The sequence below is a fragment of the Lagopus muta genome, chromosome 3 (genome assembly GCF_023343835.1).
Source record: "Lagopus muta isolate bLagMut1 chromosome 3, bLagMut1 primary, whole genome shotgun sequence".
Lineage (NCBI taxonomy): Eukaryota > Metazoa > Chordata > Aves > Galliformes > Phasianidae > Lagopus > Lagopus muta.
The window spans coordinates 16,243,612-16,266,106 of NC_064435.1; the positions used below are offsets into that span (position 1 = coordinate 16,243,612).

At 34.1% G+C, this 22,495-nt stretch overlaps 1 protein-coding gene across 5 annotated transcripts in view; it reads left to right on the forward strand.

The window, feature by feature from the left end:
• The window catches only part of CSMD3 (CUB and Sushi multiple domains 3), a 528,421-nt gene that overhangs the window by 91,352 nt on the left and 414,574 nt on the right, over window positions 1–22,495 (forward strand). For all 5 annotated transcript variants that reach the window (XM_048939546.1, XM_048939547.1, XM_048939548.1 and 2 more), the window contains exon 3: window positions 6,873–6,985. In XM_048939546.1, the coding sequence (XP_048795503.1) occupies window positions 6,873–6,985 (113 nt within the window). The remainder of the gene's footprint in view (window positions 1–6,872; window positions 6,986–22,495) is intronic.

Consider the following 22,495-nt stretch of genomic DNA (forward strand, 5'->3'; position numbering starts at 1 on the left):
TTAGGTTCAGCCTGTTATGATGAAAACTTGGAATGTCATGGGTGCATAGATAGATCCAAGAATATGTGTATGAAAAGTCCACATCAAACAGTTAAATTAAAACTAATTTAGCTCTGATAGTTATTAGAAAAATCAGAATTACGTCATTGTGAAAATACTGCTGATTTGATTGCCCATATTGCCTAAGAGAGTCTCAAATAATTACATATTTAAATGTATATGCATAATATAAGCAGTAGTTCTTTGCTCTCAAAAATTATTTGATTTCATTTTATTTTTTTTATTATTTATTTATTTGTTTGTTTGTTTTTGTTAGGACTGAACATCATTTTTACCATTCCTTTATTTAAATAATAAGTAAATAAATAAAAAATGCACCCCAAACATATAGTGGAAATTAAGAATACTAAGAAGTCTGTGCAAATATAGAAATAGGTCTGTAAGTTCTGTACAGTATATAAATAGCAGCATGTGCTAACAAAGGTTTATAGCTTTGCAAAATTATTAATTTTTACTTTGGTAAAGAATAAACTCCATTCATTCTTATTAGAAGCTATGTACTGAAATCTATCACCTTCACCGCTTCACCTTCAAACTTCCTTGCATGCATATTGTCATGTTAGAGATTGTGTTTCTCTGCGTTCTCTGCATTGCCTTAATATTTTCTTCTGAGCTTTGTTTTGTTCCCCTCTAGTCTCCAATTTCTACTTTCTTTAGATTAAAGACTGTGACAAAGAGCTTTCTCCGTATGGAGACTTGGGATTTTGCAAGTCTGAATCTTGGCGTCTTTTTTCTTGTCCTCTGTTCCTTAACCATGAAGAAGAGTACTTTCCTACTTTGGTATACTGTGGCAATAAGTGTATAAAGTTACAAAGTAGTCTTGTATTTAAGATCACATATATCATGGGAAAGAGGCTGCTAGTAGACAGAAGAATTTGAATCGGACATAGTATATTTTATAGACTATTAAGGGTCAAATTTCCTAGAGAGGCTGGGATCTTCATCCTCAGATTTTACAACATTCAGCTGAATACAGCCCTCAACAACCTGATGCCTCAGAGCTGACCTTACTTTGTGTAAGAGGCTGGATTAGAGCCCTCCTGAGGTCTCTTCCAAGCTGAATTACCCTGTTTTTCTTTGTTGTGTAATTAATATTTTGGGATATTAAGCCAATATTTTTTGCAGTTACTTTCCTATGCTATTTTATAGTTTTAGTTGGACAACTTTTCTATGTATGTAAATAATAAGATTAAATTAAAGTTTTAAATTGCATGGAAAATCCAAAATAAGTCTGGAAAAAATCTGCTTCTTTCTCTTGTAGCTTTCATTACAGTTTACAGTGAACACAGGGTAAAAGAGGCTACAATGGCTAGTATTGAATCTCAAGAATTATGCTGATATCAAAACCCAGCATTATGACATTGAAAGACCTGTACAGCCTTGTGTGTGAGATACGGACCATTCAATTTCAGGGAATTAGAAGTATTAAGCTAATACTTTCTGAGCTTCTTAGAAATTGGAGGTTCTTACACAAAACCAGAGATATACTCTTAGATAACATTTCCAGATATGTTATTTTTTAAAGTAATTTAATTTCTTAACTCCTTCATGAATATAAAATCATCATGGATGTTTAAACAATGTATTTAATGCCATAGATATCAAAGATCTTAATGGCAACATGCATGCTTCAATTTTTAAAAGCATATTTCCTCGAATTTCCTGTTTTTTCCCTTATGATTAACTACTAATTCTCCTTAAATATTTAGTATTCTGTGCTTTTGCAACTTTCTACTAGTATATGCTCAGTTTAGTGTTCATACATAAGATATGTTTATCTACGATAAATTACCATGGAAGAAAATATACAAGGCTACAAGCCAGAATGAAACAAATGCAAGATTTCACACTATCATGAAAGAGGGTAACTAGAGGTCAGTGGGGAAATATTTAATTTTAATTTGACAGTCAGAGTCTGGGATGATAAATTGAAAGACTGGTGTATACAAAACTTAAAATTCATAGTTTATAAAGAACTAATTTTGCGAAGTTATAATAAGTTGATATATTTTATGTTTCTGTATTATTTTATAAACATCAGTGCCAAACATTTCTTATACTTCCCACATTAGCTCAGAAATTAGCTCAGTCCTTTAGTCCAGAACTGCCCAGGCAAGTGTTAGCTTCCCGGAGTCATTTAAGAGATATATGGATGTGACACTTAGGGACACCGTGGTCTTCATAGTTCTAAGTAATTGTTGGACTTAACGAGATCATGGGTCTTTTCCAACCTAAATAATTCTAATATTCTATGACTTAAAGATGCGAATATCCTTGCCTTATCCAATTTTAAATGAAATATCCAAAATGAACTACATTTGAAAGTCAGTAATGAACCGTAAATAAGCTAAAAGTGTGGATCTAGGGAGGAAAAGTTTTAAAATTGCATATTTAAAAGGATAATCATTATTTTGTTGAACAGCAATTATCTGATATACCACACTAACACTCAAGTAAGCAGTTTATCAAGGTGTTTCTCTGTATGAAAAATTCAGTACTGTTTTCCATCATTTTAACTTTACAGTTATGAAAATATTGCCTTAATTTGATACTATATGTGAGAGCTTGTCTTTCCCTAAGGGCTTGTGTCTTCCCTTAAGAACTTTAGCTACTTTGCATGCAACTAACATTTCACCTGATAAATAACTACAGGTTTATCTCAAGAATTACCAAATAGGTAGAAAACAAATCAGTGATGAAATTTCAGAATTTCCAGTAAGAAACTTAGACTTTGGAACCAGAAATCTGAGAAAGAGAGAGAATATAATTACGTTTGGAGTAAGGGTCTATTGGTTTATGAAAATTCATTTTAAAAAGAAGAACAAGAAAACAGATGTTCAACTATTTAACGCTTGTATGGATATATTTTGTGAATCTATAATGTGCAGAAATATATTAATATGAAGTTACATGCCATATTTTTTCCATTAAATATATCTGAAAATGAAATGTTTGAAATAATCATATAATTTTTTCTTATTGATTGAAAGAAAAAGTATTACTGCAGATTTTCTTAAATATTCAAACTCAATCATACTTTCTTATATTTTTTATATTTTAATTAACCATTTTGTCTTAATGCAGCAAGAAGCTAAGCATTTGAGGACTGAGATAAAAAATTACTTGCTAAGATACAAAGAAAAATGGAAACAAAAATGTGATGATAATTATATATATACATGTAGAAAGGTAGATCTGCAGTTCAATTATTTGCCACCAGCCAATTCATGCCCAGCTGAAAATACAGCTGTCTACAGACTGATGCCTCATTGACAACTTCCCACAATGTGCCAATTGATGTCCAGCAATCCCAGAGAAACAGCTGACATCTGTCAATTCTTCCCAGTCTTATGGCCTTCCTCATGACATCACAGGGTATGGAATAATCCCAGCCTAGTTCAGGTCACCAGTCCTGGTTCTGCCCTGCTCCCTGCATCTGCACATAAAGGCAAAGTCTATTCTCTACTGAGAGCCTTGTCCTGACCTTGGGTGTGCTCACATCACTCAGCAACAACCAAAACATTCATACACTATTAACATGGTCTTGTTTGCATCCAGGATATTAACAGTGAACAGAATACTTACAAGTTCCTGCAGGCCTAAGACAGTGTTTCGCAGTCTTCAGTTTGACATTCCACATTACAGTATACAGTAATGTAATACAGTACTGTACAGTATACAGTAAAGTATACAGATTCCTTTCAAAATAGTAATAAATACAGAAAGAAAAAAAAAACAAACCCAAACCTAATTGACAGTACATTTAAAATTGTGCAAAAATTCCTCTTTTCTACACCTTTTCTCTTTTATTCATTTTTTCTCACCTTTTTGATGTCTCTTTGGATTCTCAGCTGCTTTGCTTTACATCAGAAAGATGGAAGTTGTTCCAGGTGCTAGTTATGATGAATAACCAGCAGAATGAATTCTTTGCCAAAGTGTGTGATGGTGATGATTTTTTTCTCCTTTGTCTTGGGTCAATTTGGGGCACTTTATACATGAATCTAAACATATCTCATGTACTCTTTCTTTTCTCTGGCTCTCAGTTAAGTAAATATATCTGTTCTTTACAGTGGAATGATTGCAAAAGCAGTGCCAGATTCATGTTACTGAAATTATTTTACAAAATGTCATAATTTCCATGCAAATACTATCTAAAACCTAAATACATTTTATGTCTTCATATGATATACTAAATTTCACCACTTTTACTACTGAAGTTTCAGAATTTCTACATTTTAAATGTTGTTTGGAAGAACATCTGATTTTTTTCTAACGTAGAAGATCTGAATGAAGCAGTCTCTCACCTTTTTTTCTGTACTTCCGAAAGAGTCTATTGACTCAACCAGATATTTCATATTATCACCCAGATAATTTCATATTTCCAATTCACAACTTCAAAGTCTACTTGGTATTGACATAATGCATTCATTTCCTATCAGCATAAAGAACCAGTCAAGCTTGAGAAAATACCAGTAGGAACAAAATAAACTTCAATATAATCATGCATGAATTCCATGCTATAGAATCCCAGTCTATACATTTGCAGACTTTTATTACTTTCATTTGTACTTTCATTGAATTACTTTCATTCTGCAACAGTTTGATCAAATGTTCCAATCAAATCTACAACTGGATACTATTCCAAATTTAATTTGTTTTTTTTTAGAGTTGAGACATAAAGACGTATTTTCTTCTCAAACTCTTTGTAGGGATAGTACCTTAGATGCCATTACCACAGGAGTCAGTATAAGTTACTTTTGGAATTTTATTATATATTTGAGAAAATACTGAATGAACATCTTCTAGAATCAAACATGTAAAGAGCATAAGAACTAAAAATAAAAAATAAATGCATATCTGCCCTAGGATGTTTGTTTGTTTGTTTGTTTGTTTATGCTAAAGTAGTAGAACATAAAAAAGTGATTGCAGTGTGCACAAGATGTATGTGTATTTTGAATCCCTAAGAAATATTGCCTGGTCTCCAGCTGTTTCACTTCATTAGGTATTTCGAGTTTGAATAAAATATTTATATAAATGAAATAAAGTACGCAAATGGAACATGAGATAAAATTGATGTAGAGATAAGGGAAGGGAGGGGAGGCAAGAAAGAAGGAGGGAGAGAGGAGGGACAGGGAGGAAAATCATCACCAATCAGAATCTTTCATCTACTAGAGGAAATTTGAAGTGTTGTTAATATATGGATGACATCAGCTACTTTTCTATGTGTTCCATCAAGAGGTTACTTTTATCAGGGCACTTTCTTACAGGTAACCAGCTAGTAGCATCTGCTCTAAATAAATAAGTGACAATAAGACATATAAAAATAGGCATTTTACTGTTTCACTGATACCTTTGTCTTATTATGGACTTATCATGGACTTGTTATATTTCATTTTAAATGGGAAAGAAAATCATTCTAGCTAATGTTTATGACTTTTTGTAGAACTTTACATAGAAATGAAACTTAAACCCTGAGGTCATGAGCAGCAGTACACAATGAGGAATACTCAGATTATCACACTAATAAATGAATTCAATTGTTTGAGCAGAATATGTTAAATTTCTTTTTGAAAATTTGTGGTAGCTTATTGTGATATTATAGAAGAATGTTTTTAATTCTTATTTATTAAAATTCTCATTTTATATCCACTAAACCACAAGTAAAGAACTGCATATATCATGTAAATTTCAGTATATCAATAAAATTAAAGAAGTCTGTACCATTTTTAACAAAAGTTATTTCAGCTGGTCTTGTTTTAATGAAAATATGGCAAAACCAACTGCAGAATTCTGGATATATGCACTAATGATATTAGACATATATAGATTTGTATATACCTCTCTTGAAACATAATTTCTACTTTTATTATATTTTTCTAATTTTTATAATCATGCTGTGAGTTAAATTATGTTATTATTTGTCTTTCATAACTGTCATGACAGTAATCAAAAATAATGAATGATTGTGTTCAGCTACAAATACTTGAAAACAATTTAATGATAAAAATTAATTTAAAAAATCAGCCTAAGCTGCTACACAATTTGCAATACAAAACAAACTGGGCTCTAAAAGTGTGTCCATATTTTGCTGGTGAGCTTACATAACAAAATTGTTTAACTCTCTCTTTGACTGGAAAATACTGTAGGATTTGTTGTCCTGATGTGAACCATGAATAGTATATTTTTCTATAATTTCTAAGTCATTTTAAAAAAATAAATGCTGTCATAAGTACATCAAACAAAAAGAATTTGTAGATTTGGCTATTAGTAGTGCATATAAGCAGCACTATTACACAAATGTCTTTTTATTTGTATCTCACATATAGTGGATTTAATTTAAAAAGAAACAAGCAAAAACAAGAACAGCAACCAGAACACTGCTAAATCATCAACGTCCTAGTAAGCCTGTAATTCACTTCAAAAGATCTTTCTTTATGAATCACGGCCCAGTTATTTTTCATCGTACCACTACGCTTCAAACATAAGTCTCTGTAAAATAAATAATTCAATAAAAGTTTGAACAAAATCCTAAACAAAATGGATTGTCTTTTTTTTTGTTGGTCCACTGATAACCCAGATCTTTTTTTAAAGTCCAGTTTTTATCTATATCTTACCATCACCTCTTCCAAGCACATTTTTCTCAAGCCAATGTACTTGCCGGTTTATTGTACATGAAAACCCCTGAAAACTCATATTTTCTCAAGTAATTAAAATACGTAGTTTTAAGTTGGTTTCAGTGATGAAATGAAAAACATCCTGTAACATAGTTTTATTTTTCAATTAACTGTGATTTGTATTATTTTGTTTTGTAGGTTAACAGGATTTCATCTTCCTCCACCTGTGACAAGTACAAAATCTGTGTTCTCACTGCGCTTGACAAGTGACTTTGCAGTTAGTGCTCATGGGTTCAAAGTTTACTATGAAGGTAAGATATTCTAAACAAATTAAATAAGCTTATGTAAACACACATGCATAACTTTATTCAAGTTTTGTTTACCACTTATGCAGTCACAGAAATTTGTAGACTTTAATCAAAAATCTAAAAAGAACTTTCACTCATCATAGAATCAATATTAGAATGATTCGATTCAGAAATTACCTTAAGGGTCATCTATTTCCAACACACTAGCCATGGCCAGAGATGCTACTTACTAGATCAAGTTGCCTAGGGCCCCATTCAACCTGACCTTCAATACCTCCAGGGAAAGGCAATCTGTACCAGTGCCTTACCAAACTCCATGCAAAGTATTTCTTCCTAACATCTAATCCAAATCTCCCCCCATTTTAATTTAAAACCATCCCTGCTTGTTCTATCACTATCTTCTCATGTAAAAGTTGGTCTCCATCTTGTTTAAAAGCTCCTTTTAAATACTGCAGTGAGGTATTCCCAGAGCCTTAACTTCTTCAGGTTCAACAATTTCAGCTCCTTCAACCTTTCTTCACAGGTGAGTTGCTCCAGCCCTCTGATCATTTTGGTGGTCCTCCATTGGACATACTCTAATGGTCTCACATAATTCCTGTGCTGGGGACACCAGACCTGCATGCAGTACTCGATATAGGGCCTCACAATGGGAGAGCAGAGGAGGGCAATCACTCTCTTTCTCCCTGTTGCACCTCCCTTTCTCTTTTGATGCAGCCCAGGATACACTAGTTCTTCTGGGCAACAAATGCATACTGAATCATAGAATCATAAAATCATAGAATCATAGAATCACAAGGTTGGAAACAACATATTAGATCATCTAGTCCAACCGGCTTCTCATTACCACTGCTACCACAAGCTACTAAACCACATCTCACAGTTCCTCATCCAGACACCTCTTGAATCCTGCCAGGGATGGTGACTCCGCCACCTCCTTGGGCAGCCATTCCAATGCCTGACCACTCTCTGAGACAAAAAGTTTTTCCTCATGTCCAACCTAAACCTCCTCTGGCCATTTCCCCAGGTCCTGTTCGTTGCCTGGGAGAAGAGGCCAAACCCCTGTTCACCACAACCTCCCTTCAGGAAGTTGCAGAGTGCAATGAGGTCTCCCCTGAGCCTCTTCTTCTCCAGACTAAACAATTCCAGCTCCCTCAGCTGCTCTTCATAAGACTTGCGCTCCAGAACCCTCACCAGTTTTGTTGCTCTTCTCTGTACATGCTCAATGTCTTTCCTGTAGTGAGGGGCCCCAAAACTGAACACAATACTCGAGGTGCAGCCTCACCAGTGCTGAGTAGAGGGAGATGACCACCTCCCTCCTCTTGCTGGCCACACTATTTTTAATGCAGGCATTAGCGTATGGCAAGAATTTCATCTTGAAGTCCATCTCTGCAGGGCTGCTGACAATGAGTTCTTGTTTCAGTCTGTTCATATATCTGGGATTGCTCTGATCCAAGCATAACATCTTGCTCTTGTCCAAGTTGAATCTCATTTAGTTCACATGAAGTCACTTTTCAAGCTTATCCAGCTCCCTTTGTATGACAACCCTTCCTTCTGTCACATCAACAGCATCACTCAGCTTGGTGTCATCTGCAAACTTGCTGAGGGCACACCCAATCCCGTTGTCTATGTAATTGATAAAGATGTTAAAGGGAAGTGGTCTCAAGGCATACTCTTAAGGGACACTAGTTGCCACTGGCCTCTATCTGAATATGGAGCTATTGACTGCAAGTCTTTGGATGTGGCCATCCAACAAATTCCTAATCTCTCTTAACTGTTCAAATCCATACCTCTCCAATTTAGAGATATTTTATGGGATCATATCAAAGGCCCTGCAGAAGTCCACAGGTATGGCATCAGAAGGTTTTCTGTTGTCAACTGTTGCAATAACTCCATCATAAAAGTTCACCATTTTTCTTAGGAGCAGTCTGTTTCTTGGTGAAGCCTTACTGTCTGCCTCAGATCACCTCCTTGTCATGCACGCATCTTAACATAGCCTCCAAGAGGATCTGTTCCATGATCTTTCCCAGCACAGAGGTGAAGCTCACCAGTCTGCAGTTTCATTTGTACCTTTCTTAAAAATGGGAGTGATATTTCCATTTTTCCAGTCACTGAAGAATTCACCTGACAGCCATTACTTTTCTAATATGATGAAGAGTGGCTTGACAATTACCAAACCAATTCCTTCAACATCGTGGTATGCATGCCATCAGGCCACACAGACTTATATGTGTTACTGAAATGTGAAAGTTCATAGTACTGTATGCATATTCAAGAAAATATCTTGTTTATGATCTATCTCATTTTAAACATGTTTGAAGAGCTGGAATATATGATCCATGCAGTTTTTATAATTTTCTGGCACTGAGGCTATAAACTGTAACATATTTTCATTATATTTATTGTTTTCCTATCTTTTTTAAAATTAATTCATGAAAAGATATCTTTCTGCTTTGGTTAAGTGTATTTGTTGGCAATCCAGGAGCTGAAGTGAACTTACTGGAAATGCTTTGAGGCTATTGTTGAACCCTCCTTCACCTATCGGTAATAGAGAATTAATCTCTTGGATCATAAATATCTGAATCACACACTGATAGCTAGGAAAATATCAGAAAGGACAATTTTTCCAGTTTGCAGACAAGGTAGAATATAGTATACAAAGTAGAAATTTAATCTGTGTGTGACCAGATTTGGCTGGATTATAGCTACTTCATGGTTTGTTCATTTTTTGATTGTCAGTAACTTTGTTTTCCAACAATGTGATTAGAAAAAATGTTTTCTATAAATGTAATTATTATGAAATATTTACTATGCAAAATTTAGCATACACCCTTTTTATGCGAATTAGAAAATGTGCAGTAATTTTTATCAGTGATCTGTTGCCATAAATAGTCAAATTTAACTTCACTCTATGTAGTGTCATCTGCTTCTCCCATATGATTTTTGCAAAAAGGTCAGTACTAGCAAAAAGGGTATTTCAGTTATGACAGAAAACATTTAAAACTAAAATGCAGGATCAGCAATGACTGCACAGACAACTAACTCCTCACATAGTTCCTTTCTAGGCCAAAAATGTCATGATGATTAATAGAAATCTAGCTCCCAAATCACTGACAAGTATGAATAAATATTACATTCAATCACAGAAGTCAGTATTTTAGAACAAAATATAAATGTGTTACCTTTAATTTGATGTTTGACTATATTTTTAATCTGATGTTTTGTTCCATAAAGTCAGCAATACCAAAATCAATAAAGCTAGGCATGAAAGTTCTAATTCACCTCTCCTATGGCTAGACCTACTTCTTTGAGAGCTGCACTAAGGCAGATATTTTTTCTTCTTTCTCTTCCTGTTTTTCTGACTTCATGTGAGGCTACCTATCTTTACACGCAGTTAGCAAGGAAATGAAAGCTTATTATGTTACATTCATTTCATGCCCTATTCCTTGACATGAGAGAATAGATGTATTTAAATGATAATTACTTCAGAGCAATCTCCATTTCTGTTCTTGTACTCTTTTTGAATGTGTATAACCCTGCAATCAACATTTTCAAATCTGGTTCTACCTAGCATTCAATTTTCAACAATTTTGATTGCCCACTAGCTGCTTGTTAGCTTCGTGATGAAACATCTGCACACACAGTACTCCTAAATATCAGGCCACACACTTAAGTGCTTCATTATGGATATGCAATTTGAAACCTAAGACAGAAATGATTAGCAACCCATCAATGCAATGAAGTGAAATCATAGTCAGAGATGGCGTGAGAGGGAAACATGAGCAATCAAAGCGTAACTTTGAAGGGAGCATATCCAGATATAAGATGAAAAAGAAGGAATATACCTTTCACAATCAGTGATCATTTAAAATGTTTTCCTTTGAAATGTTTTAAAATGAAGCACATAAAGAAATCAGATTTTTTACTATCTTGAAAACAAAGAAATAGAGTGAAAAGGTCCTGCCAACATCTCTTTCTCTGATCCACCATCATCCTTGGCAAAATTTCAGTTGAGCTGAAAGTTGACATTTGACAGAGACTACAGAATTCATGGATCTACTGTGGACATTCTTGGCATAAGAGAACTTTTTCTCAAGGGAATAGAAAAGTTAATGCAAACATATAAAATGATATAAATCACAGAAGCAATGGAGTCAGCCATCATATGTCTCCAGTCAAATTGAGTTTACAGTAGACCACTGAAAAACACGTTCTGACCTCTAGCTTCCATAAGCCTCAGTCTTAATCCTCACTCTTTTTCCTCCACCTTTCCCTCCTGTCTTTCTTTCTTCCATGTCAAGTGAAATGTTTGGATAGCTTTGGTACCATTGTGCATTTACTACTTTAAGTTCATTTTCTCAATGATTTGAGGGGAAAAAAAAAACAAACACATCAGAGGAATATACCTTATACAGCACAATAACTCAGGGGAAAAAAAAAGAGATGGAATGAGAAAAATGTGAAAGAGGTTACTAAAAACAAAAATACTTCACTTAAAGTAATGACAAAAATTGGTGAAGTACATTGAAAAATAAAGAACTTTTAAGAAAAATACTTGAGCTACCATAATTTCCAGCTCTGTGTTTCAGCATTTCATCGCTGACTAGTCATGCAGCTTTGCTAGGTGGAGTGAGGACTGAGGGTTATACAGGTCAACTGCTTCTATTTATTTTTATTTTTTGCATTTTTTAATTTTTCAATTTTTTAATTTTTGTTGTTATTGTTGTTGTTTCCTAGAGAGCATGCTAGCATCTCTATCTTTTATTTTTTTCCTAGTAGCTTCCAAGATCTATGTGTGGGCATTGATGTATGGAGGAGAAATGCTACAATTAATCATCCATTTGATCATTTAAGTTAAGTTATGGTGTAGGTTTGCTCTTTATATATTTTTGTAAGAATATTTTGGTTTCTGAACCGTTTGACGTCCCAGTTGTCTCAGTTGTCCTGAGAAATAAAGACAGCTTTGCTCTTTGTGTCTAGGGAGGGAAAACACAGCTACTAAGAAAGAAAGAAAACAGCATGTTGTACCACACAGCAAGGGAGTTCAGTGAACAAAGTTTTGCTTTGAGAAGTGCTTTCTTTTGTTTTTACTGGTTTATTTTACAACTATTTAACAGGTATCTGGCATAGTAAACTTACTGACTTCATTAACATTTTTCATGATAACGTTTTTAAATCTTTACTTGATTTCAAGGTAAAGGGCATTTTTGTGCTTTTCTATTGATTATGAGAAAAAAAAAAAAGAACTTCTTTTATAGATTATTTTATATTGAAAACAGAATATCCTGTATATGTTTCATATTTATAATAGTATTATCAAATAACATTTGCTTTTTTATTTTTATTTTTATTTTTTTTGTGCTGCTGCAATACTTGTAAAAGCTGAATTATAAATTATTATTAAACACTATAAATAATGAAGTGGTTCTGATGTTTCTGTTGGATTGGCACTATAGGAATTTAGGAATTTTGCTGAAAAGTTTTATAGATGAGCTCAAGAGCAATGTTAAAAATATCAAGATTTATCTTGTCTTCATTGATGATGGGAGAGAAAGGCCAGAAAGAAGAGAACAGATGGTGCTTATTAACAAAATAGAATTTTCATTTAATGACTTCTAGAAACCAATCATGCATTTCTTTCATCAATATGAAGAAAAATTGGTAGCTGATGTAAAGAGTTATTAAAGCATGTAGTCCTACTAGTAGGACTTAAACATGACAGGATGTTGATGATAAAAATCATTTTGACAGTTGGTGTAGATCTAGAAAATGTGAATAAATAACATAATTCATTTTTAGCTATTCTGCATATCAGAATAAAGTGGCAATAGATAATCTAAATCTCAGATTTAGTTAAAGTACTGAAGTCTTATAATAATATCATTAATAATTTCATATAAAAATTGTATTATTGCAAGTAATTATTGTTTTATGCTGTAATGATCTTTGTAAAAGGAGCTCTGAAAGAGCGGTTGTCAGGTTAGAGTCATAAAGGCCACAGATTTTAAGCTGTACAGTTTTCTTTAATCAGGCTTACTAACAGGCAGATACCATAGGTGTCTGGGTGGTGTTTTTGTTTTGGGTGGGGGGGAATGGAGGGGGCGGGTGTTAGATTTTGCCATATACATTTTGGTATATGTGCTGAGATTATTTCAACAAGCCCTTAATAAAAATTGAAGTAATTGAGTTCTCTTTGTGTTTCTTATAGAGAAGTTCACGAATAAATGAATAATTAAAATAAAGACCGTTTAAATAATCTAAATATATATATTTGCCATATAAATTCCTATTTTTCAAAAAGAAAATGTAATGAAAATAAGAAGGAAATATAAATTTTGAATATTTACTTCCATTCAACACATTGGAGAACAAGGTAATAGAAAGTCCCAGTGTTTCTTCCTTTTGATTGAATATATGAACATCTGTTACATCTTCTAGGAAATCGCACACACACATGCACAAAAATCCAATATACCCTTACTGTACTGAGAAACTAAAGGGGAACAGAAAATGGCAGTGTCTGGTCAGAGGTCTGCATGTATTACTTGCAGTATCTGACACAGAAGTAGAATGGTTAGGTGTTCAAGGAAATAGGAAACATGAACGAAATATATCAAGTTTTGACTTGAATATATAACACACACAATGTATCAAGAAAGTTATTGGCATATTAGGCAGTACTGTGTTTTTCTGGTACAGAGAAGGTGAGGTTACTATCTGCAACATTTTAAATAACTTAGTAAATAAGATCAAGTCCAAACATGACCTAACCATACTACCTCAACAACCCTTCACTAAATCGTGTCACTGAGCACAGCATCCAAATGGCTTTTAAACACATCCAGGGATGGCGACTCAACCACCTCCCTGGGGAGCCTATTCCAATGCTTAACAACCCTTTCTGTAAAGATTTTCCTGATAGTCAACCTAAACTTACCGTGGTGCAACTTAAGGCCATTTCCCCTCACCCTGTCACCTGTCAAGCTTCACTTATTAAGCTTCACTTAAAAGTAAACTTTTAAACTTCAATTTTACTCTTCCAGTCACTGGCTCTTGGTCTGGAAAGTTACAGGGCCCTTAATTTTAGCATCTCTGTGTTCTTATCTAGGCTCCTAAATACTGCAATAACATTACGTATTTCAGAGTATTTTTTCTATTTATTATAGTCTTTTTAAGTCTTAACATAAAGTGTTTTGTTCCAGATCATAAATTATTTTATGATATTCTTTCATGCTATTCTTCTGTGTTTTCATCATTTTGTTAGTCATTAATACTAAACATGTTTTCTATTCTGCAAAGTGTAGTAATTATAAGCATTTGAAGAATAGCCCTTTTCTACATTCACATCTCAGTCTGAAAACATTTTGTTCTCCTGAGCAATTTTTTCTTAGAATCATTGAAAATTTGGCTCAAAGCTCATGAAGTTTCTTATCCAGGTTGCATGAAGCAAGAACATCGCTGGTGATAAATCATGTTACTTGTGACTTTCTTTAGTTGAATCCTGCAAACCATTGAGGCTTCTTTAGTGTCTCGGAGGAGTGTACTGATGTTGCATTACTCTCCAGGGAAAAAAGCTTTCTTGACAGAATCACAGAATCACAAAATCACAGAATGGCCAGAGTTGGAAGGGACATCAAGGATCATGAATGTCCAACCCCCCTGTCACATGCAGGGCCACCAACCTCACCATTTAATACTTTGACACCTGGCCAGAACCTCTCGAGCTGCTATCTGTGGCCATTGACATCTACTTCTTTATAACTGCCTTCAAATTTTCCAAAGCTTCAGCATCTGCTTGCCTTTAAGTGTTTATTTGATGGGATCTCAGTTATTCAATTCCCATCAGTTGATATATGAAGTTACTTCACTCCATACTAGACATAGCATTTTTTTTGTTACTGAACTTTATGAGATTTCCATTATTTCAGTCCACCAGTCCATTGAGTTTTAGACTGTTGTTTGTCATATCACTACTTCCTCTGACAAAATGTTTTCATCAGTGTTACATACAGTGCCTTCTGAGGCATACAGGCTGCTAATGAAGAAGTTGGATTGTATAGGCCCCAGTGTTCTCTGCTAGATTATTCAGCTTCTTCTTTCAGTTATGCTTAGTAATTTTCAAAATGATCAGTATTTTAATCCTGACTTTACCCCTTCATCTCCTAAGTGAGAATGTCATGGAAAATTATACTGAAAGACTTATTACATTCAAGTTATTTTAGATCAAACGCTTTCACTTATCTTTTCCACACAGCCAGTCATTTCTTCTTCATAAAGGAATCTTAAAAAATGGGGGTATACATATGTCTAAATTATCTAATCAAGGACCTTTTTATACAAGGGGAGATAATAATTAAAGACACAAGAAGCATGCAATGAAACAATGTTTGTGTACAAAGAATACACTTGCTTGACTGTAGCTGGAACTTCCCTCCAAATCAGAAAGATAGGGAGGAATACCAGTACCATACAGACTCATATTCTCTTCACACTTTTTCTCATAATCTGTTAGCAACTTTTGCTCTCCTTAAAGTTTCCCTTGGATGTATCATCATAACCTGCATAATTGAATAGCACAAGGTAACTGTTTTAAAAACTGAACAGTTTTTGCTCTTTGAAATTACAAGTCTGGGCATCAGGCAAGAAATGCACTTTCCAGGAAGATACATCTGCTTGTAGACAGTGGAAAGTGTAATATAGAATTGCATATCTAATCTCTAGCACCTCTCAAAATCTCCATACAGCTGTTGTATCACTTTAATAACACGTGAAAAGCACAGTTAAAAATTGTTCCTGATGACAAGAATTTTCCCCCATATTTTAGAAAGAATACGTGAAACAAACAAACAAACAAAAAACAGTGAAATACAATTTATTTTATTTCTTTTCCCCCTCCCCTTTTTTTTTTTTTTTTTTTTTTTAATTTGGTGTTATTATGTTTGCAAAATAACATCTGATTTGTAGTGTAAAAGCTCATGTATATACATTCAAGTATGGACTTAATTTTGAAATTTGTTGCCTGCCTGGTAGAGCATTTTCCTTGCTACATAACAAAAATTGAATAAATAAGAAGTTGACTGATTATAGAGTAACATAGAGAATGGTACATAATTTTCCTCTGGGGAAAATGGATGGAGGTAAATTCATTTGTTTAAGCATTAGCTAAAATAATTATTGGAAATTTAAAAACCAACAAGAAACACATTGTTTCTTCTCCCTTTAGAAATATTTAAGTATTGAGAAAACAAAGTCTCTCTCTTTTTCCAGAAAAAAAAAAAAATCTATTTCATCTTTCAGTGTTCTGTTTATTTATTTTTTTTCAGAACAGTGCTGTTAAATAAGCCATATTTGTCAGCCTATGGTACTGTAATTTATCATTGTGATACGTGCCTCATATTCAAGTTTAACTGAGGCAATGATTAATTTGATATTTTAATTATATGTCAGCCTTTATTTATTCTTCTCATATATACTGAATATCATTTTTCATGAAAAAACAAGAAAACAAAAAAACTTCTATACACGCTGCAAGTCTTGAAAGACATTTCCCAGGAGAACCTGAAGTGGTTGTGTTTTTTGTTTTGTTTTGTGAACTTATATTCTTCATCTACTGAACTGTCACCTTATTAAGATAAGTACAATATCCTGATAAATTCAAACCTTAATACATTCTACTTTAAGATTCTCATTTTGATCCCATATCTAGACAAGTAGAGATAACTGCAATCTGATAAAGTTAAAGTACAAATTAAATGTGTCTCCATTTTTATAAGCAATTTCTTTCTTACTAGTTTTCCTAAATTATATGTCAATAAAATTTTTGAAATAATACGCAATAGCAGACTTGGAAATATTTTTAATGTTTATAAAATGTAATAAATGATACATATTTTGAGAGTTATAAGGCTGAATTCTTCAACCTGCCTGCACTAGATAATAGAATTTTGACTTTAATTCTTCAGTAGAACTGAACAGTATTAGAAGTATTAACATATATAGTTCTGCAACAATGATTCAGTGTATTTAGATTACAATCTAACAAACTCTGCAGAAGATAATAGAAAACTCATTCACAATGAAAAGAAACATCTAAATAATAGAAAAATATGGCCTAATAACAGACTCATGTTGTCATTTTACCAGATTTTCATATTTTCTGGATTTAAAAAGGATTTTCATACTGTTGAGCATTCTACATCTCCCTCTAAGATCTATAAAGGATATGGAATATGTATCATGCCTAGAAATAAGTTAATTGTTTTGGTTTTGTGAATTAAGCACTCAGTATTGTTAGTTACTGTCATTATACAGATCAGTACCATTATAATATTGCCAATCTGTTGTGGTTAAAACACCCCTTTTTAAAAAATGTTAAAAGGTAACTAATCACTTATTCATCACTAGAATTTTTTTCCTGTTTAAAATCAAATAAAATTTGTTAGAAGGTGTGCTGGGGTTTAACATGGTAGGTAACTAAACACCACACAGATGTTCATTCACTTCCCTGAACGATGGGACGAAAGAGAGAACTGGAGATAAAACAGAATACAGTTGTCACTGTTGTTTGCTTGTGTTTTTGAAGATATATGTATGTATGTATATATATTTGAAGTCAGTTTGTATCAGAAGATTAGTTGTTAGTACAGTAGTTCAAAGAAACTTCTGTGCAAATTTAGGCAGTTTTAAGTATGAGAGGATAATAATGCTGTGGATCTCTAGTCAAATGCCTTGCAGTTTCAAAAAATAATGAAGTAATTTGTAAAAGATATTGAAAGTAAATATATCTAGAAGTAAATGCAAGTCTGGCTGTAAGAACTATTAAAATCATAGAATCATGAAATCCTTAGTGTTGGAAAGGACCTCTGAGGACCACCTAGTCCAACTCCCCTGCAATAAACAAGGCACCACAGCTACATCAGGTTGCCCAGAGCCTGATCCAGCTTTGCTTTGAAAGTCTCCAGGGATGTACAACAGGGCAATCAACTACAACACTAAGTAACCTGTTTCAGTGCCCCACCAACCTCACTGTAAAAAAATTTTTTCCTTGTATCTAACCTAAATCTACCCTCACTACATTTATAGCCATTTCCCCTTGCTCTATCTCCACAAGCCCTGCTAAAAAGTCTATCCTCTTCTTTTCTGTAACTTCCCTTTAGATACTGACAGGTCACCTCAGAGCCTTCTCTTCTCCAGGCTGAAGAGCCCCAGCTCTCTCAGCCTGTCCTCATAAGAGAGGTGGATCATGGATCATTTTTCTAGCCATTCTCTGCATGCTCTCCAGCAGGTCCATGTCTTTTCTGTATTGCGGACTCCACATCTGGACACAGCATTCCGGGTGAGGCCTCACCAGTGAGGAGAAGAGGGGCAGGATCACTTACTTCAACCTCCTGGTCACACATCTTTTGATGCCGCCAAGGATATGATTGTCTTTCTGGACTTGTCATTTAGTAATTCTGCTCTTCTGTTAATGAATCTCCCTACATGAACAACACTTTTTTAAAAGTACCATTCCTTACACAGAATCATAGAATCAGAACAGCTCTGGTCGAAGGGGACCTCAAGGATCATCAAGATCCAATTCCCCTGCTACAGGCAAGACCTCCAACCTCAGTATCTAATGCTTGAGCAAGCTGCCCAGGTCCCCATCCAACCTGGCTTTGAACACTTCCTGGGATGGGACATCCACAACCTCTCTGGGCATTCCTTTGTTGCACTGTAGCGAAACACTAGCTACCTATACCTTAATTTTTCCAAGGCTCTTCTGTCACTCAAAAAGAACTTTTTTTCCTAAAGAGTTCTTTATCAATTAAATTTATTTAATTATGTAATATTAGAATATATTTTACGGTACAGAATAAATTTATAATAGAGTTAAAAAACCTGGGAAAAGTTGCTCAAAAATGTGAAGTATATTGGTCAATATAAAATAAAAGAAGTTTTGGAATAGATAGATATTCCAGGAAAAGCTGAGTGAAGGACTACAAGGACTATTGTTGACCTAAGAGCCTTGCAATTCATTCATCTCAGGTTATTGTCTTTTAGGTTACTGAGAGATAATTTTGATATGTATATTTCCAGAAATGTGATAACAGAAACAGTACTTAGACCCTGCTGTCTCACTGTTTTTCATGAGAACTATAAATAAGCAGACATGCTCTGTTAATCTTCGTTATACCATTCATTCTTTATGTCTCTGAACTAAGGTCAGAAACAGCTTTGTATGAAATTCCATAGGGCTGTAATTTTAATTTTTGTTACCAGTTGAGCTCTATCTTTAAAATACATCATAAAACATCTTGAAAAACTCATCATATTTATAGTAATTTTCCTTTTTAAAAGAAGTACAGTTGTATCACATTATCATCTAGTAAATTGAAATTAAGCAAGGGTTGTGACTTAAGTGTGGATTTGTGATATTTTACAAGTGTCAATCATTTACATGTAATTTTACAAAACAGTCTAATATCCTATTCCTGAAAGTTTTTCACATTGAATATTTTACACTATACACAAGACAAAGAACTAAGAGAGTATATTTCCTCTTCAAGCTTATAGACAAATAAGATGCCCAAATTACATTGCCACTACAGAATGCTTGCTTGAAAGTTCATTCCTCCTAGAGCTTCTTTAGCAATTATATCAATTGAACTCCATTAATTAAAGCTGAATAAACTCAGTACAGATAGCTATTTATATACTGTCCACTTATTTTTCTGGCCAGCTACCAATTCAAGAAAGCATACATGTGATTAAGCAGTTTTATTTTAAAAGCATGATTTTCATTCTGTGGCATTTTAGCTGCCTAAATTCTTCTCATATTTCTGGCAAGTCTCCATCTATTTACTTCAATAAATCATTAAGAGATTATTAGCAGAATTTATTGGTCTGATAACAGTTTCTTGTTAAACAGAAGAATTTTAAGAAAGAAACAAAACAAACCCACTAGTATATAGTATAAAGAAATGATCATTTTAAATATTAGAATTTTTTCTTATATTGTCACTGGTATATCTCAAGTGAAATAGTCTGAAACTCATAGTACTGCCTCTGGAAAAACTACTATACCAATAGAGAAATCTGATTTGTAAGAGGATGACTTCAGAAGCTGAAGAAGGAAAGTAAAAAGTTGTCAGAAAGACTGAAAAATGACATAAGGAAAGAATATCTTGTCTTGCCCCAGAACCTCAACTAGTAAGACATTTATCACTGAATGAAGACCTCATGAAAAAATGAGAAACTAAAAAAGAATACCAAATTTTTGTGAATTTTAAAAAAGTACTGAAAAGGTAATAGAAATGAAAGAAGTGTGTGGACTGTGGGAAAAAGAAATGAACTTGTGTTGGCATGTTTCAATTTTAAAATAGAAAAAAGAAGTATAAATCTTACATTTGAAAAATGTTCTGAATGAAGTTAAGTCCGACAATAAGGTATAGAAATGTAAAAATAATTGCTTATATTTCATAGAAGAATGAAATCCAGTGGCTGAATAACTTTTAAAAAAATTCAAAAAATATTCTGTCAGCAGTTTAGAAATCCCTTGTACTGATTAGAAAACAACTTTGTGGGAAGAGTTTTAAATTTAAATTGCCACCATACCTGCAAATTTAGGTAAATTCAAACAGGGCATATATTCAAGGTCAAGACTATATTAACCCATTAACCCAACAAGCTACAAAATACTCTGCAGTGAGTATCTTTCAAGCCAGGCAGCTATTAGAGTTCATTGACAATTAATTATTTCTTTATTTTCATAGATTCTTTTGAGATTTTTAAAAGCCATCTAGTCCAATTCCCCTGAAATGATCACTGACTTCTACAGTTAGATAAGATTGCTCAGAACTTGGTCCAACCTAGCCTTAAATGTCTTCAGATACAGAACACTCATCACATGTTTGGGCATCATGTTCCAGTGCTTTAGTACCCTTATTGTAAAAACCCATTTCCTTATATCCAGTCAAAATCTCCCCTCCTTTATCTTGAAAATATTTCCCCATGTTCTATCACAATAGACCCTTCTTTTCAGCACCCCACATCTTGGTATCATCAGCAAACTTGCTGACAGTGCACTCAACTCCACTGTCAATGTCAGTGATGAAGATATAAAAGACTAGAGGCCCAAACACTGACCCCTGGAGGACACCACTCATCACTGATTTCCATCTGGATGTTGAGTCATTGACCATCACTCTCTGGACTTGATCCTGCAGCCAGTTCTTTCTCTGCTGAACAGTCCACCCATCAAATACATATCAATTCAATTTGGAGAGAATGTTCTGGGCAGTCATGCCAGAGGCCTTTCTGAAGTCCAGATAGATGATATCTATCCCATTATAGAAGTCCATTAGGTAGTCCAGGCAGGACTTGCCCTTGGGGAAGCCATAGTGATTGTCTTGTATCACCTACCTGTCTTACTTGTGCCTTAGCATATCTTCCAGGAGGATCTGTTCCATGATCTTTCCCAGCAAAGAGGTGAAAATGACAGGTCCGTAGTTCCTGGATTGTCATTTTACCTTTCTTTTCAGTGTCATTCTTATTCCAGCTGATAAGAAGCTGAGATGAGAAGATAAATTCACCTCCTTTTTCATCAAAGTTTTACCATTTAGTTAAAAATTTAAAAGTGTGGCTACCACATCAAAGGAGGTGATCTTTCTCCTCTACTCTGTCCTAGTGAGGCCACATTTAGAATACTGTGTCCAGTTCTGGGCAATCCTATTAAAAAAAAGACAGGAATCTTCTACAAGGATTCCAGTGGAAGCCACAAAAATGACAAAGGGCCTGGAGCATCTCCCTTACAAGGAAAGATTGGGTAACCTGGTTCAGCCTGGGGAATAAAATACTGGCAGGGGATCTGATAAATGTTTATAAATGGAAGTAGGAGGCAAATGGATGAGGCCGTGCTCTTCTTGGTGGTGTGTAGTGATAGAAAAAAGAGCAATGGTCTAAAACTTGAACACTGGAGGTTCTGTATTAACATGCGGAAGCTTATTTCTGGTAAAGGTGACAAAGCACTAGAAGAAGTCACCCAGAGAGACTGCGGAGTCTCCTTCTAGGGAGATATTCAAGACGCATCTGGACATCCACCTTAGTGATCTGTTGTAGCGAGTCTGCTCTAGCAGGCTGGCTGGATTCAATGATCTCCTGAGGTCCCTTCTAATGCCTGCAATTCTTTTATTCTGCGATTTTTCTGTATAGATATGTCTAGCTTTACTTTAAAATGGAGAATATTATTTTCTCATCCACAAATTTGACATTAAAAATATTAATTTTTAACGCAATATGTTTTTGAGTCTGTTGGGTTTGTAGACTTCATGTCTAAATGGACAATGTGAATGCTAATTTTTATATAATTAACAACTTAAAACTCAGGAAACTAGAAGTTGTTTGTATTTCCAACTATTTATTTTCCATATATCACTGAATTACAAAGAATAAATGTGAAGTCAGAAATTATATTTAGTTAATAAGAGAAAGAAAATGCCCAGTCTCACACTTTTCCTATTTTTGTTGTCTATAAAG